The following is a 16,885-nucleotide window of genomic DNA, read 5'->3' as shown; positions in this document are numbered from 1 at the left end:
GTGCACACTATAGATGCATGTGCACAAGCATTTAGACATGCATGCACCTAGCATGGATGCATGCATTTGGGTACATGTGTAATGAGTTGTATACACACGTGAGTATAACAGGGTATATAGCAGATGAATACATGCAAATTCCATCTCCCCATATATAAATATGAGTGTGTAAGTGTGCATTCATTAGGAGACCTGCCCAAACAGCAGAAACATATCTATGTTAGCTCCGAAACGTCAGTATCACACCCAAAACAGCCTTTGTTAAAGTGTGGATGATTGCATCCAAATTGCCTCACCTAGAGGCTGCTTCTGCTAGGAACACTTGCTCCAGTCACCAGGATCCATTTATTGAAAAGTTCAGTCGGAAGCAGATGAAGAGTGAGCGAACCGTCTGTTAATCACAAATAGCACTGATGCTCCCAGACAAGCATGCCCCGCTTCTACACGCTCAGCCTCTGCGCCATCATTCTCCTCCGTCAGAGAGCAGGATGAATGACAACTGCCCTTGTCGTCAAGTTGCCGTGCTGTGTCAATGGTTCATGTCTTCGCTTGGGCAGGAAACCTTGTGACTGGAAAAAATAAATATCCGGCAGCAAAAAAAAAAAAAAAAAAAAAAAAAAAAAAAAAATCAATGACCACCTTGTGCAAAGAGATTTAGGAAGGAAACTGATGCCCCCCCCAAAGAAGGCTGTTTCTGACCCCCACCCCAACTTCACCTATACGGGGTTGAATGTCTTTGATGTGGAATTTATAGAAGAATGTACAAGGTTTCATGACAAAAATTAAATTTGAGCACTAGGTAAATATGGCTTTCTGTTCTAGACTCTCCTCTGGTGACTTGAGCAAGCGATGACCCCATGGCCTTGTTCCCTCCACTCCTGGCCCTTAGATACCAGCAGCTTATACTGCAAAGTTCAGTTAAATGCCAATGGCTGGATCACATCTCTGTGACCTGCCTGTCCTGTCCTGCATCCATTTAAAAAAAAAAAATCCACATACCAGGTTCTTCAGATTCCCAGAAAACAAAGGAAGGCAGGGGCAGGGGCAAAGCCTGCCCCATGTTGGGAAATACACCTCTCTTCACTCTGAGCAGGCAGAGCTGAGTCCAGGTGCTCTCATGGCATGTCCCTTCTGAGTAGAACTCTGAGGCAGAACTGTAACTGGCAGCTTCAGGGCAGTGAGGCCAATGGGTCAGAAGAGAGAAGGGAATTTGAGAGGCAAGTGCAGCCTCATCTGCAGTATCTGATGGAACCCTAAAGCCAAAAACCAATGCCCACCCCTCGGGCCGACTGTGACTCACACCCGCCGTACCCATCCCTGTTATCCCTGCCCATTCTCTGGGAGGAAGACGCCTCAGAAACCTCAGCCCTGGTAAAATGCACAGCGCACCACAATCCAGATGTATACACTTTATCGGCTTTCTCATGCCAAATATAGTTTGCTTCTTCCAGAAAGTTCCAGGCCTCCTCCCAGTGCCTCTGCAGCTGCCCCCTCCAGCCCAAAGATGGCATCCTTTCTTTCTTTCCTTTTTTTTTTTTTTGATAAAGAAAAATAAAATAAAACAGAATACCTAATGAATTGCTGCCGTTTTACTTAAAAGCAACTTCACTCGCAAAGAATGCCAAGAGGCTGCTGCAACCGAATGCTGCTTTGGAACAAATCCTTATTATTAATTTAGGTGGTTTTTCCGTGTTGGAGCTGCAACTTTTCTCACATCTTTAATTTCCTCCAAGTGAGAACAGTTAGCTCTGATAGGATCTAAATGTACCAGTTAAGACAGCATTCGTAGGACAATGGGAAAAGAAAATTATCAAAACTGGGAGGAGGCCTAGAAGCTCGTTAGGACAAATGAAGGTATTCAGATGGACGGGAGGATGTACATAGGATGCTGAGGAACTTACTGGAGGATGTACATAGGATGCTGAGGAACTTACTGGAGGATGTACATAGGATGCTGAGGAACTTACAGGGAGGAAAGCCTTGGTGAGTGTATACTCCCCCATGTTTCCCCCTCCCCCCCAAAAAAAGAAGTGCTTCCTGGCCAGAAAATTCCTCCAGCAGCTTTCTCACAAAAGAAAGGACCTATCTTCTCAGCCAGGAAAGCCCCAGCCCTCAAAGGCAAGTCGCATGCACGTTGGTGGCTGCCCCTGACACTCAGGTATACACCACGCCACAGGATCTCTCTTTCCTCCACTCCGTGGAGATTGCCTTCCCAGGATGCTGTGCTGAGCAGCCCTGCAGAGCCGCTATTCCAGTGGAACTGACTCCTCTCGGGGTGGGTTTGCAGGGTGGGGGCTGAAGAAATGCTCTTGGGGATATGCAACGGAAGAAATTTATTTTGGTCAGGGAAGAAGAGTTCCTTACACTATAAATCCAAACACCAGGGCCAAAGTCTCTTTGCAGGGAAGAGAGGCCTTCAGACCTGGCAGGGGGTGGGGGTGGGGTGTGGGGAGTGGGGGAGTGGACAGTGGGGGGATGAGGGGGGGTAAACAGTTACTCATCCTGAGAGTTCCTTTGGGGGAAATCAAAGGGTCTGTAAAACAGTGGAGCTTTGCATCAGAAAGCATACTAAGGGGCTCTCCAAACACTAATCTAGAGGTTGCTGCTACACCAAAGATGGACTGGAAATGAGAGAACAGGGCCAAGTGGTCAGCCTAGTGTTGTACATGGTGTGGATCTTGACGACAATTTCCACCGTGAGTTTTGGTACAGAAGGCCCCTGGACAGCCCCTGAACAAAAAAAAAAAAAAAAAAAAAAAAAAAAAAAAAAAAGGAGCCTCTGACTGGCAAGTGCAGGGAGCTGTCCTGCCACAGAAATACCCGGAGGCAAGTGATAAAGACCTACTGTGACTACAAGAAGGAAGAAGGGCCGCATCTGTGACCAGCTTCAGCCTCGCCAGAGATCACGGCCCTGGCTAGCAAGTGTGACAGCCTGCAGTCTCCAGCCAACCACAGTGACGGACACTGGAATGGAATAAAACTGCAGGGTGGGCAGAGTGAGGTCTAGATCCTAAACAGCGAGGTTGAGGAACTGTGTGGTAACCCCTAGGCTGCAGCTCCGCCTCTCGACTCCCCACCCCCACGCCCCTCTCCTCCTGCGAGGCTCTAGGGACTTCTAGGCAGCCTCTCCCACTGTCCTCCTGTCCTCGAATAAAGGACAGGGGAGTAAACAAAAGAGAAGATTAGGAGGGGAAGGCTAAAGAAATAGAAAATGCCTCAGAGAAGGGGGGGGGGGAGAGGAAAAGGAGGAAGGGGTGACCGGGAGGTGAGGAAGGGGAGACAGAGACGCAGAGAGAGACAGTCTAAGAGAAGGTTGCTTGAACCTCAGACGACTGACGGCCTTCCCTGCTGAGCTGGAGGAGGCATCAGCGACAGCTGTCCGGAAGTCTCTCAAACCTGTGAGATTCAGAGGTGCAGTAAAGCCGACCAAGCACAAGCCTCAAGGGCCACGAGGTTGCTCCCAGCAGTGAAGCTGACCTGGGACGGAGCCCAATTCTCAGAGCCTACGAGAGCTCACTGAGTGCTTCCCGGCATTGGTGTCTGTGCGTTTCTGTCTCTGTCTGCAAGCGCCAACTTGTCTACGTGGGATCAGTGGAAGCCTGTAAGATTTTGATACAGGGAGTGTTTTTCTTCCCAGGGGGAGTGGAGCATCCCGAGTTGTCCTGGAACAGTAGAGAGAAACGGAAACCTAAAAGAAGGATGGAGGTTGCTGAGTACCACGGGGGGCCCGGCACCGGCACCGCGAAGGTCCTGCGGGGTATCCAGTTCCCCTTTCCCAGATTTGTGGCATGCTGTCGGGTCCGAAAGACCGGCTTCGAGTAGAGGGCTTGCCTGGTTTAAGAACTATGAACTGCACAAGCTCTGGCCTTCCTCCCCCCTCACCAAAGAGTTTCCACGCCCTACTCAGCTTTTCCCTGTATGTGGCCCTGGGGAGAGTTAATGTTCAATGGGTGCCATCAATGTGAGTGTAGGGTGTGGATGTCTTGATGCGTCAAGGAGTCACTAGGGCTGTGTCTTGAGACTGTCATCTCTAAAACGCCATTGGTCACTCTAAACTGGTGGCACTCCTTGTCCTTTCTGGATGCACAGGATTAGTGACCTCAGTGAGTATGTCTAAGTGTCTCTGTACCCAAGTGGAGACGATTCTTCGGTATTTGCAACCCTTCCTAAAATGGCAATGCCAGAAGTAGACAACACTAGTCCGTTTAGAACGCTGGAGACAGAATTAGACCAGCAGATTTAAGGGCTCACCCACTGAAAGCTGCTGATCACCTTTTATCGCTGCAGGGGCCTGCACAGTGCAGTCTCTTCAGGTACCCCCTCTAATTCTGACAAAGGCCTCTTTCCCTAAAGGAGACACATCAGCACCTGCCATGGCACTTGCATATGAAATTACAAGTGGATTCCCAAGCACAGCCATGCAGAAGAAAAAGGCTCGGCTGCTCTTACCCAAATGGAAGGAAAGCTTCTCTGCCAACCCATGTTTCCATTGGGGGATTGGCCTGGGTTTGGCAAGTCACTTTGAGCTGAAATCACACCACCAATGCACTATCGATATGGTGTACTGTGGTTTCTGGGTGGTTTTTTTTTTCCTTGTTTGTTTTTGTTTGTTTGTTTTAGGTCCCCCAAACTTCTTCCTCAGATGCCAATCACAGCCAAGTCTCCAGGGATCCAGGCCAAAATCTGTTCCCTGTACGTATCACTTTCCCCTTCCTTTTCAAGCTACCCCAATACTCAGCCTCCCTGCTGGGCTCCTTCCCCCTGTTGGGTCAATAACACCACCCCACCTGGATAATGAAATTCCACCCCAGCATAGAACTTGAAGGCAGAATAGACTCTGCCCTGAAGCCTTCGTGGAGTCTCCACAGAAAGCTAGCCATTGCCAAAAGCACAGACCTCTTCGAAGATCTGGGTGTTCTACTCCACTGCCAGAGAGAGATTAGTCTTACAGACAATCTAAATCATAGACAAGACCCCAAGGAGGCTGCCAGCAGTGTAGGGCCACAAGGTACTGATCTTCAAAGGACCCATGAAAGGAAAATAGTATGCCCCCCTACCCCGCTTCCATGTCAAGAATCTTCAGGCTACTGTGAGAGCTGCTAAGCTAAGTCACCCAAAGCCCTTCAGTCTCCAGTCTGAGGAGGTGATGAAATCCAAGCACCTCTGAGCAGTGTTCTTGTTTAGGGCTGATATGCTCTCCCTCCCCCTGCCCGCCCTCCCCCCCCCCCATGCAACCTAAACACACTAAACCAGAAAGAAATATCCAAGCAGGCAGGGGCTTCCTACCTAAGATCTAGTGTGTCAGGTGTCAGCCACTCCCATCCACCTTGGGAATAGGAGGGCAAGCCTTGGTACAGAGAGCCGGCAGTCTAAGACCCAAAAACCCCCATCAAGAGGCAAGAGCCAGATCTTAACTGGCAACTGAAGAGGGAAAAAAAAGCCTGACTTCCTCTACCCAGGTTGCAACTCCAGCCTCTGTTGTTCACTACCCCACCATCAGGCGGACTAGCAGCAGCCTAGTCCTGACCGCCAAGCCCGAAAGCACTGTAGAGTGTCCCTTTCAGATATGCACCCTCTCAGCATACAGATGGACTCTTGACTGGGCTTGGACCTAGGGTGGAAAGCAGAGAAGACATTTGAGGCTCACACATAGCACACTCAGTCATACACAGGAAAGTGATCTGCCTGGCCTTGGCTTGGGGGTCCATTGCCAGAGAATGTCCCAAACTTGAAGTACAACTCTTGAAGAAACAAGAGAGTTTAAAGTCATGCAAACACGGAGTCAGTCCTCTAAATAAACACCATTTACATGGTTTTAATAAGCAAAATAGGAAACCACTTTAATAACCAAAAAACAGAAACCAGTCTGAATTAAAACTACAATAAGACTAGATTTTAATATTTTCATATCATAAGCAGGGGCTGAAATTGATCCCTTATTTTACATGAAATTAAAAACAATTTCTGTTGCGTTGCGGCAAGTTTGATTTCAACACAGTTGAATCAGTAAAAACCAAAGCTCGTTTCCGATGCAGGACGAATATCCACAATATTTAAAACTGCAAGCACCATGCGGTTCATACAATCTTGTTATTACTGTAAATTTATCAACTAATACAAACTCAAAAACAAACAAACAAACAAAAAAAGCATCCAGCCAGCAGCGCCAGCATATTCAGATGGGAACTTTTAAAAGTACGCTTTCATTTTGGTATGTTTTGTCAGTGCAACTTGAATCCTTTTACTGACCCGCAGAAATGAAAGTAACAAATAAAGAAAAACACCCAGACCTCCCCTAAAACTACTGTACAACCGAAGGGAGTGGGACACCACCAACAACTCTCCCTGCTATCCCCGACAGCAGAGAAATACATAACGCATTAATCTAAAGAATGCGCTTCAACAGTTGCAGCGTTACTTGCCAATGCGTGGGTTTCTGGTACATTCTGAAAATGGCATTTGGTTTAATGGGAGCTCAGGTCACCGTTGACAACTAGCGAGAGGTAGGGAAAATCCTTTCACCCTAAGCTCTGTGGGAGGAGGCTTGCAATTAGCGCCTTCCTGGAGGATTCCAAAAACAGCCTTAGGAGGACTCCTTAGGATGCAAAGGCCAGAAGTCGGTCTGCTTTCTTTTCTTCTGGGGGCGGGGGAGGGTATCAAGGAAGGGGGTCAATTTGGCCAGAAGACCAGGCTGTGGTCGAGGACAAGCTCCTGCACGGTTGTGGATCTCCGCAGATGTCTCTCCCTTTACAATCTTTCCCTCAACACCAACAGAACTGAAAACTAAAGTGGGAAGGAAAAGGGGACCGAGTATACAAATTCCAAGAGTTCCCCAGGACAACGTTGGGTTTTTCTTTCCCTATCTTTCTTTTATTTTTACTTACAAACAAAAATGCCATAATATAAACCCTAACAAAGACTTCGGCTTGCTGCTACGTTCTCAATGGGGTTTGGCCGGGCGGGCAATTTACAAGCCGGCCGGCGACTGAAACTTCGCTCGCTCGCAGCCGCAGGAGTTTTGGAACTGCGTCCCTTCTCACCCAAAGAAACAAGGGGGTTATGATCCATGGTGAACAACATGCTAAAGTTAAACAAGAAAATGGTACAAAATAGAAATTATTACCATACATGTCCAGCATGCAGGATTAATATTTTTAATGCAGATTTTCGTATTTTTCTATATAATCGAGCAGGCAATAAAACTGATGAGATTTTTTTTTTCCTTTGCGCGCCAATGTCCTAACTGAGGCCCGCGTCTCCGGCTGAGAGCCAGTGTTCTCCGGACTCTGGACAGACAGATCTGTCTGTTTTCCTTCCTTAGCTCAGCCTTGCCTCGCGCCCAAGGGGACTCCAGAGTCCCTCTCCTCTCCTCTCCTCTCCTCTGCTCTTCCTGGGACGAACTGAGCTGTGGGCTGCAAAGCGGCGGCCCTGCCACTCACAAAGTTCTCAGAGCCAGAAGTGTCCAGACGGCCTTGGCGACTCCTTGGAATATGCCTCGCGGCCTTCCAGCCTGGAGAAAAGTTACTCTGGGACCTCCCACCCGCCCTGTTCTCTCTGACTCTGCCCAAGTCTAAGAGGCTGCGCTGGCCTGCGCTGCCCTCTTCTTAGCCAAGGTTCCCTACCCGCCCGCGCTCCCGCCCGTCGCCCGCGGCCCGCGCGTCCTTCCTCCCTCTCTCTCAAACAGGTCAAGGCCGGGGCCATGGCAGGGACAGGGAGTCCAGGGCTAGGGACACAGGACAGGGAGTCTGGGCCAGGGCAAGGGCGGGGGCCGGGACCCGCCACGACTCACAGAAAGAACTCAGGAGAGGAGGGGCTGTCGCTGGTGGAGCCCGCCTCCCTGAAGCCGGAGTTGGCGAGTTTCTCGCACTTGACCTTGTAGGCGTCTCTCTCGCGGGCCAGCCGGGACACCTCCTGTTTAAGCTGCTCCACCTGCTGAATGAGCTGCGTCTTCTCATTCTCCAGGTGATGTTTCTGCTGGACGCGTTTATACCTGCAGGACTGGGCGTAGCCCCGGTTCTTCAGGGTCCGTCGCTTCTGCTTCAGGCGGATCACCTCGTCCTTGGTGAAGCCCCGCAGGTGGCGGTTCAGCTCACGCACCGACATGGACACCAGCTGGTCGTCAGAGAAGCGGTCCTCCACACTCCCGTTGCCACCCGCAGCCGTCGCCGCTGCCGCTGCGTGCGGTCCCGGTCCCGGGTGGCTGGTGGGCAGCTGTTGCGCCGGACTGGCAGCGCTGGACGGCGGCGGCGATGCTTGGTGATGGTGGTGATGGTGTGGGTGAGCGTGCGGGCCCAGCTCATCATGAGCCACGCCGGCTCCTGGGTACCCGTGGTGCGGGTGAGGGTGGTGGTGGTGGTGATGGTGGTGCGCACTACGGAAGCCGTCGAAGCTCTGCAGCGGCTGTGGCACTGGGTGCGAACCTATGAGCGCCTCCACCGCGTCCTCGGGCGTCAGGTTGAGTGCCTCGGGGTTCATCTGCTGGTAGTTGCTCGCCATCCAGTACAGGTCCTCCAGATGGGTCTTCTGTTCAGTCGGGCTGAAGCTCGGCGAAGAAGGCACCGAGCTGCACGGTGTGCTGAGCGGGGTAGACGACACCGAACCAGCCGGCTGCAGGCGTGTGCAGGGCCGGCCCGGACGCTCCGCACGACCCAGTGGCTCCTTCTTCACGTCGAACTTGAGAAGGTCGAAGTCGTTGACATACTCCATGGCCAGCGGGCTGGTGGGCAGCTCTGGCCCCATGCTCAGCTCCGCGGCCATCGCTAAAAGCGAGGCTCAGCCGCTGCTGCCGCGGGGAAAACTTTGCGGCCGGCCGGGACGCGCCGAGCCAAGCGCGGGGGCGAAGAGCGGCAAGCCGGGGAGGCGGGGAGCCGAGGGCGCAGCGGGCCGGGGCCGCCGGCCAAGCCTTTGTCTAGGGACGCGGCGGCGCGCAAGAGAGTCCTCCCGAGGCTAAGGCTGCCTGAGCGGCCCGGGAGCTCCGGGCTGCGGCCGCTCCGGGACCAAGTCAGGTCGAGCCGGGGCTGATTAGAGAAGCCGGCGAGGTGCGCGTTGGGGCAGAGGGGAGGCGCGGGGCAAAGCGCCCGCCGCTAGCTCTCCGGCTCTTTGGCTCTAGGGCTTTCTTGCTTGCAGCCGCTCGCAGCCCGGCGGTGCAGCTGTGCTGGAGCTGGCGCCGCCGCCGCCTTTTATCGCTTCCTGATGTCACTGGAGCGCGGGGGCCCAAGCGGCCCAGCGTGTTGGCCAATAGCTGCACGGCCCCCGCGGCCCAGAGAGGCTGGGCGGGGCGTGCCTGACAGCTCCCCCGCCCCCCGCGTCAGCTGACTGAAGACCGGAGGAGCCCCGAAGCCGCTGAGGCCTGGTGGAGGGCTGGAGCCGAGTGGGACGGCCGGCCTGAGCCCAACCCCCAACACCCTCTGAGTCTAGGTCCCCGCACGCTCGCCTTCGGTGCGCGCCCCACTCCTGGACCAAGCCACCGTTCCCACCCCTCTGCCTGCACTCACGCCTCCCTAGATACTCTTTACACTCCCTCCTTCGGCCCGTGTCACCCTCAAGTAAGCTCAGAATAAGCGCCAGGATGACGCTTCCCCGGCCCTTTGTTCCCAAGCGGCCCCCGCCCAGTGGGCGACGCTCCGTGTGTCCTCCGCGCCGCGGGCCGAGTGAATGTGTGCCGGGCGTGCCTGTGCTTCAGGAGGTCTGTGCAAATGTATGCAGAGGGTGGGGGGCGGGGTTGAGGCTCCAAGAGTTCTGTTCAGACCTAACTCTTAACCTTTAAGGTTTCTCTGGCCAAGAGACACCAGTCCTCTCCTGGCTAGTTTAGAGACCGAAGCTCCAAAGACAGAGCTCCAGTGATCTCGCCGCTCCGTGCACTCACCCCTACCCCCAAAATGCACCCAAAGAAGGTAAACAAAAAAGGAGTGGGCCACACAGCTCTCAATACCTTTCGCTGGCTAGTCGTATGGAAACCTGACAACTCCGAAGCTCGGAGCCGAGACTAACACCGGTCGGTGCACAGAGTGGCTCTAGGCTGCCGGGGGACGGGGCCCTGTTTTTTGTCTGAACGTTTTGTAAGGATTAAGCTGGTCCCAGCTTCTGACGGCTGCAGGGAGAGTCAAACAGGCATAAAGTGCGACCCCAAGTGGCCGCGCTGCGACAAGGCGCCCTGAACTGGTTGGTACGGTGCGGGAAGGCTTGAACGGCGTGCCTCGGACGCGATCAGGTCCTACAAACTGATCTGACTAAGCCAGGTCTGAACGCAGGCAGTGTACTCTCCAGAACCCAGGGCAGACTCTCTGGAACTATGCACAGGCCCTCCGATCCCATCTTTGGACTCAACCACGGGTCCTCCCTAGTCGCTCTCTCTGAAGTTTCATATGCAAGCCTTCAAGGTTTGCTTGTGGCCTACTCCCCTCTAGGAAAGGTCCTGAGCTGGAAAGATCAGGATCCTAAAATGAGAGAGAGTCCAGGGATAACGGGTGAGAAACCTCTGCGGAACGCAGACGGGGAGACAGAACGCAGTACTCTAGGCTTTCAGAGAGGGCTGTAGGACACAGACAGAGACTCCCTATCCTGGGCCAGAAGGGCCGGAAATGTGGGACTTTCTTCAGACCCGTACCCCGACCCCGACGCCAAAATCGAATAGATGTCGAATTCGCTGGATCCGGAGATCCAACCCGCCTCCCGCGTCGCTTTCTGCTTCCCAGCTCATGATGCGGAAAGATCAGCCGAGGATGAGCCGCCAAAGCGCGCTAGCTGAGTGTGTCCCTGCTGCCGGCTGCACAGGACGTCGTACACAGGGGCCCAGTGGCCGGCAGCAATGACAACCAGACCAGACTTTGTTTCCCTCTAAAAGGAGGGGAAAAACTGCCCCCCGATAAATAAGAAAAAAAACCATTTTTTTTTCTTGAGTCCTTAGGAAAGACAAGACAGAGAGTGGTCTCTGGAGCCAATTTTTAACAAAATGAGTGTATTTTAACTAAAACTTCACCCAAAAGGTTTAGGTCAGTGAACTGCTGGGGAAATCTCCTCAAACCGTTGGAAAAGTGCGATCTCGGTAGAAATGATTCGGCTGCCTAGGCAGAGAGCCTGAGCAGTTCCACTAAACCTCACGCCGATAAAGACAGGCGCTGGGGACACCTACTCGCCTTCCGAGAGTCCCAGCTGCGGCGGCACGAGGAGAGCGCAGGCTCGGACCTCGACTCGGAGATGGGACTCTTTGAGGCCACTTCGGGTTTAGAGTTCCGGGTCTCGGCAAACCGGGGTTCCAACCTCACCACGCCGGTACTCTTCTCGCTCCTACCGGGCTCTCTGCCCTTAGCTTCCGCCTCCCCCCCCCCCCCTTCAAGTTATCTGAGACCCAGAGCTTCACCGAGTGCGCGCCTCACTCTACACTCCCCCGGGAATACTGGGGAAGACAGCAAAGCTGTGCTTGTTCCCGCGTGGCTCGGTCATCCCCGAGAGCTGAAACCCACTTCTTAAGAATGTGGCCCTTGAAGAGGGCTCTAGTAGCTATAAAACCCCAGAAGACGCGCGGTTCTCTCAGGGTCTAGAGGACTTAGCCTTTGTCCTGGCAGTTTGGCTCCTCTTTGTCCTGTGACCATCTCTGTTGTAGTCACTCTCCTCTTCTGGGCTTTAGCTGGCCTATCTCAGAGTGTACTATGTTCCCTACCCCTCCCCCAACCCGTTTCTTTGCGTCTATCCTGGAGAGAGAGAGAGAGAGAGAGAGAGAGAGAGAGAGAGAGATGCAGATTATTCCTCCGGGTCCTGGGTATTACAGCAGGACTCCCCCCCCCCCCCAACACTAAAGACAGGGAGCGGGTCGAGAGTCTGCTGTGGCGCCTCTTGAGAGGGAGCCCCACACTCTGTACGAGTTTAATGGGATGTTGAGAGATGCGGAAGAAGCAAGGGGAGGGGGAGCAAGGGGAAGGAGGCGGGAGGCCCAGGCACCAAGGAAAACCCAGATTGACAGCGGCCAGAGCCCCTATACCAAATAGTTCCTATCTAGCTCCTAAACTCATATTTAAGTTTTTTTTTTTTTACTCCAAAGCTAGCCCAACTGTATCATCTTGAAAATTTCTAACTACACCGCAGTGATGGAGTAACTCTGAAGGGTCCTAGACACCGCCTCAAGGCATTCCTATTTTAGGAGCAAAAGTTACTCTCCGAGCCATTTAAGAGCAAGAGGTGGTGCACGGAGTTCTCTAGGCGTTCTCTAGGCGTGGCCCTCGTGGCATCTCTGCCTTGCCATCAGCGTAACCTGATAGAAACTCAGTAGGCTTTCAGACTAGGGCGGCGCCCTGGCACCTGCGCTAAGGTGCGGGGTTCATGCAGGCTTCCCCGAGGGCTGCAGGTGCTTAGTGAGCAAGTAGGCGCATCTGCGAGTGGAGGAGTGAGATTAACGGCACACGAGAGGAGTGTGTGTGTGTGTGTGTGTGTGTGTGTGTGTGTGTGTGTGCGTGTGTGTGCTGTGCGTGTGTGTATGTGTGTGCGCGCATGCATGTGAACTAGGTGGGGAGTTCTCTGCACGTAGAGGTTGAAGACTCACAGCCTCACAGAGAGCAGAGTGCAACCATCCCAGGTCGGTCACCAAGCAGAATCCCTTGGACCCCAGGGTCCCAGGACCTAAATTCTCCTGGGGAGAGACTAGCGTTTGGAAAGAAAAACAACAAAACTGCAAAAGCCTGCCTTCGGATATTTCGTCACCCATGGCTTCTCTTACAAGTCGCCCTGAGGTCTGCGCTGCCTTCACATGATCCCAAGAGAAGATGTCCTATTGCCAGCGTTCCCTGAAAAAAAAAACGTCCGGAAGTCTGTGGCTTCCAAAAGGGTGTGGAGGGCAGTCTGTCCTTCCCCTTCCTCCCTCTGGACAGCTGCTATCACTTCCACTTAGCTCCTCCTGGACACAACCGCCATCAGAATCCAAACAAGCACTTCCAAAGGTTTTGTACTATTCTAAATGCTGCCTGGCACCTCTTGGCTCTCTAGCAACCATAGTTACATCATGTGCCCATCAAGGATGGAGAACCCACCCCCTCTGCGCACAGCGGTGGAGCCCGGATTTGTACAACAACAGAAATGCCCACTTCTTTTTGGCTTTGTTTTAGTGTGTGAAAGAGAAAATTTTTTAGAATGCACAAGGGGCTCACCTTCCATAACCACTGGGCAGTACGGCCGCAAAGAGATGGGATGTGTCTTGTGTGACATCCACCTCCGCCCAGGCAGGAATTTGAGATATGCCTTTTATTATTCACTTTGCCATTGGGTTCTGATTCTCACATAGGCAGGTAACTATCATTATTCCTACTTTGCCTAGATTGGTGGGCAGTTGTCCTCAGGGTTTCACATTCCTGGATCACCACCTGCTCCTAAGAGGGCCCTGGTCAAGATCACCACTAGGTCACCCAAAGACAGAGAGAGGTTCTCAGCAGAGGTTAAGTGATGCCTTTACAGAGGTAATAAACCAGAACTTCTGACTTCAGAGTCCTGTGCAGGGGGTGGGGGGAAGGGTTCCTCTACCCAGGGACCCACATGTCTGGATAGGTCTTCTAAAACTGCTGTTTGGATTGGGATTTTTCAACAGACTAGTGACTGTTCTTGTCACTGCTGAGCCTCTTCCCAATTATAAGGGAAGTGTCTGCCTTTTTGTGGATGTCACAAGCATCTCTGGGATCCTTCTCTTGCCTGATTGGGGTCGGCAAGCAACCAAAACAAAGTGTAAGGCAAGGGAAAGAAGGTTTGCAGTCTTCCCATCCTGTCCCTTATCCTTGGCCTCCAAGCACCTGTGTTGGTCCTGGCTTCAATGGCTTTGCCTGTGTCCTGAGTTTGACTTTTAGTGCCAGGTAATCTCTCTTAAATATCTGAGAGAGAAAAAAAGAGGAGGGGGGAGGAATAAAAAGTGAGTTGGGAAGATAGAAGAAAAGGGGGGGAGGAGAAGAGAAGGAAGAAAGATGGGAGAGAAAGATAAGAGGGGAGAGAAAAGAGAGGAGTGAAAAGGAAGAGGGATGTGGCTTGTGGTCCTGAGACGCCGACACTGCTCAAAGCCACAGCTGAGTGAAGGGTAACCAGTGCCACTCCCTTCTTACCACACCTGATCTTGACGTGACCCAAGGCCACCATTAAAGAATTTGAAACCACATCCTGGCTTTCACCTCTCACAGCCTGACCAGGATACCTGCCCCCCCCCAAAGCTCTCTAGCTCTCCATCTGGTACCTCCTTCTCATCCAAGCCACCCTCATCGATGGCTTAAAGGACTATAGAGACTTTGGCTAAGGACTGATTGAATTTTGTTTTTCTGTGGAGCAATAGAGCTATGAAACTGAGCATTGTACCCCCACCTCTTTACTCCCTGAAGGAACTGCATGTGATTTCTCTCACCCTGACTCTAATTGTACTTGCCCCACACACACACACACACCCCAATAATGCTCCAGGCATACCAGTTCCTTTAAGTTCCTCCACAGACTAAGCTGTTTTCTACCACAGGGTTTTTGCACAAGACTATGCTCTACCCAGAATGACTTGGTTGCTTGCCTCTCAAGGAATTTGAAAAGGTAGGGTGTGGCTCTTCCCAGGCCTTGGGAGGACTTAGGTTGTAGCTGGGTGTGGGGGGCCAGAAGAGGAGTTTAGCATTCTAGGAGAACCAGACAGAAAAGGATTTTTCACGTGAGGAAATGCACTATAAACACAGGTTTCTGAACCACACAGATTATTGAAACACTCGGAGAAGCAACATAGGATGACCTCGAGCTTCTATATTCCCAGTAGCCAGCATAATACCTATAGCAGGTGGGGTTCGATCACAGTTATAGGATGGATGGATGGATGGATGGATGGATGGATGGATGGATGAGTAAAGAACTGGGCAAACTCAGAGAATTGCTAACTGATCAATGTCTCTGAATCCTCAGACCTCTCCTGCATGCCCCACTACCTTCCTGAATCAAGCCTCAATCCTTCCTCCCAACATCCAAAGACTAACGCAAGGAATGGGGTTGATTTGGTTCCCCTAATCCACTGGCCACGTCCCCTTCTTCCTGCAGAGGATCCCATTTCTAGCTACTGAGGAAGTGAACAGCAGCACCCTTCCATTGCAAAAGGCTGATAGAGTGGTGCTGATGCTGGGCTGTGACGAAGCTAACCTCGGGTCAGGCAGGAACTGCTGTGGCCACTCCAGTTCCTTTTCCCTTTCTTCATTTTCAGATGAAATATACAAGATAAAGGCACAAGATCGGTTTCCTGAGGTAAAAAAAATACGCAGGGGTGCAGTTTGTAACATCCACGTCTCCAGCTTCAGCCAGCTTGTTTTACTCAGTAACCGCCATACTCACATCTGCTTCTTTCTTTTTAACGTATGGCAGCATTCTGCCCAATGGATGCCCTGTCATTTTTCTTTTTCTTTCTTTCTTTTTTTTTTTTTTTTTTAAAGCAAGTCCCATACTGATGGGCATTTAAGGCTAAGCTTCTCTGTTGCAAACGATGCTGCAACTAACAGCTTTTATACATGTTCCTTTAAACAGGCGTGCAAGCATTTCTCTTCAAAGCAAGGCAAGGAATTGCTAGATTGAAAGATAGGCATATTATCAATGTTAATATTGTCAAATTAGAGTCCAACAAGATTGTACCTATTTAATTTCCCATCTGAAGCTAGGATAGTAATCCATCAACAATGGATTTTTATCAAGGTTTTTCATTTTTTTACGTCAATTCTGCAAGCATTGCTGGGAGATGAGGGCTCCTCCATCCAGGGAATTTCAGATCTCGCCATTGCATCTGGACCGGTGTTGTGGCAACGGCACATTCCCAGTGCTATCAGGGCTCAAGCAAATGCCCGTTGGAGGAGAGGAGCTTGGTAGTGGCAGAGAAGGCTCCCGAGAGGAGGAGATACTTGCCTGAGGCTTTGGAGGCTGAGCAGAAATGTATCAAACACAAAGGCAAGAAGACCTCACAGGAATAGTCATCCAAGCAAGGGCCCAGCTGTTACAGGAAAGCTAGAGACAGAGCCACACACCTCTGCTAGAGCCAGCGCTCCAGGGGCCAAAGAACTGGAGGAGCTCTGTCCCAGGAGCCAGCAAATCATCTCCACACGGACAGCCATCTTTATGATGTGAGGCGCATAGTAGGTGCTTAATGGATATTTATGCAAAGGCAAAGATGGGTGGGCCTAAGCCGTATCTAAACAGCGTATTTCATTCTTTTCCATCTCTCAGTGCCAGAACCGGGAAGCTGCTTGCCTTTCGAATGCTGGAGAGACAGTATACATAGAAACCCAGCCTGGGAACCCCCTCCTGGGTCTCAGCCCCCCATGCAGGCCTTGTGCCAGATCCTTTCACCCCTGCCTGTTAGAGATTGCTTTCGGTTTCTGTGTTGACAACCCTTGTTTCTGTGTTTAGAGCGGCTGTTCAGTGCCATTTCCTGATTTAATATCGGTCCCGGCACAGAGCGGGGATGCACAGTTAGCAGATTTTGCTCCAAGTATTTTTCAAGCTCCCTTTTGATGTAAGGGTTGGGTTTTCAGCTTCCCTGATCTTGACAAGCAGTGGGGGTGGGAGAGGGCGGCAGGGGGAAGGGAGAAGATGGAGCTGAGAACAGGAGGTGGAGGGGAGGAGACCAGGACCCCCATAGAGCAGACTCCCTTAGAGTCAGCCTCCAGACCCCACACACAGAGAGTCCCCGCAAAGACGTGGGGGGGGGGGCAAGCAGAGGAGTCCAAAGCCAGACTGCTACTACCCACTGTGTGACTGGTAAGGCGAACACAGATGTCTCTGTGTCATAAACAGAAAGCTCCAGAGCTGAAATAAACTAGCGTGGTGCGACTCAAAACACCAGACGGCAAAACCAAAATCGATGTGGGTTCCCAACAGCACTCGTGACTTTGACAGAGCTTCTACTGGACCC

General features: G+C 52.0%; 1 protein-coding gene across 1 annotated transcript; it reads right to left on the bottom strand.

Moving 5' to 3' along the window:
• Positions 1–5,871: 5,871 nt before the first annotated feature.
• Positions 5,872–9,634, bottom strand: MAFB (MAF bZIP transcription factor B). The gene has a single exon (XM_084776772.1). The coding sequence runs from the start codon at positions 8,755–8,757 to the stop codon at positions 7,786–7,788; it is 972 nt and encodes a 323-aa protein (XP_084632898.1). The 5' UTR covers positions 8,758–9,634; the 3' UTR covers positions 5,872–7,785.
• Between the last annotated feature and the right edge of the window lie 7,251 nt (positions 9,635–16,885).

The sequence above is a fragment of the Acomys minous genome (genome assembly GCF_964271855.1).
Source record: "Acomys minous genome assembly, chromosome: 3".
In the NCBI taxonomy this organism is placed as follows: domain Eukaryota; kingdom Metazoa; phylum Chordata; class Mammalia; order Rodentia; family Muridae; genus Acomys; species Acomys minous.
This window is presented reverse-complemented; position numbering and strand designations above follow the sequence as displayed.

Bases quoted from the DNA above. Each gene is read 5' to 3' on its own strand.
- MAFB (XM_084776772.1), bottom strand. From the start codon at position 8,757: ATGGCCGCGGAGCTGAGCATGGGGCCAGAGCTGCCCACCAGCCCGCTG.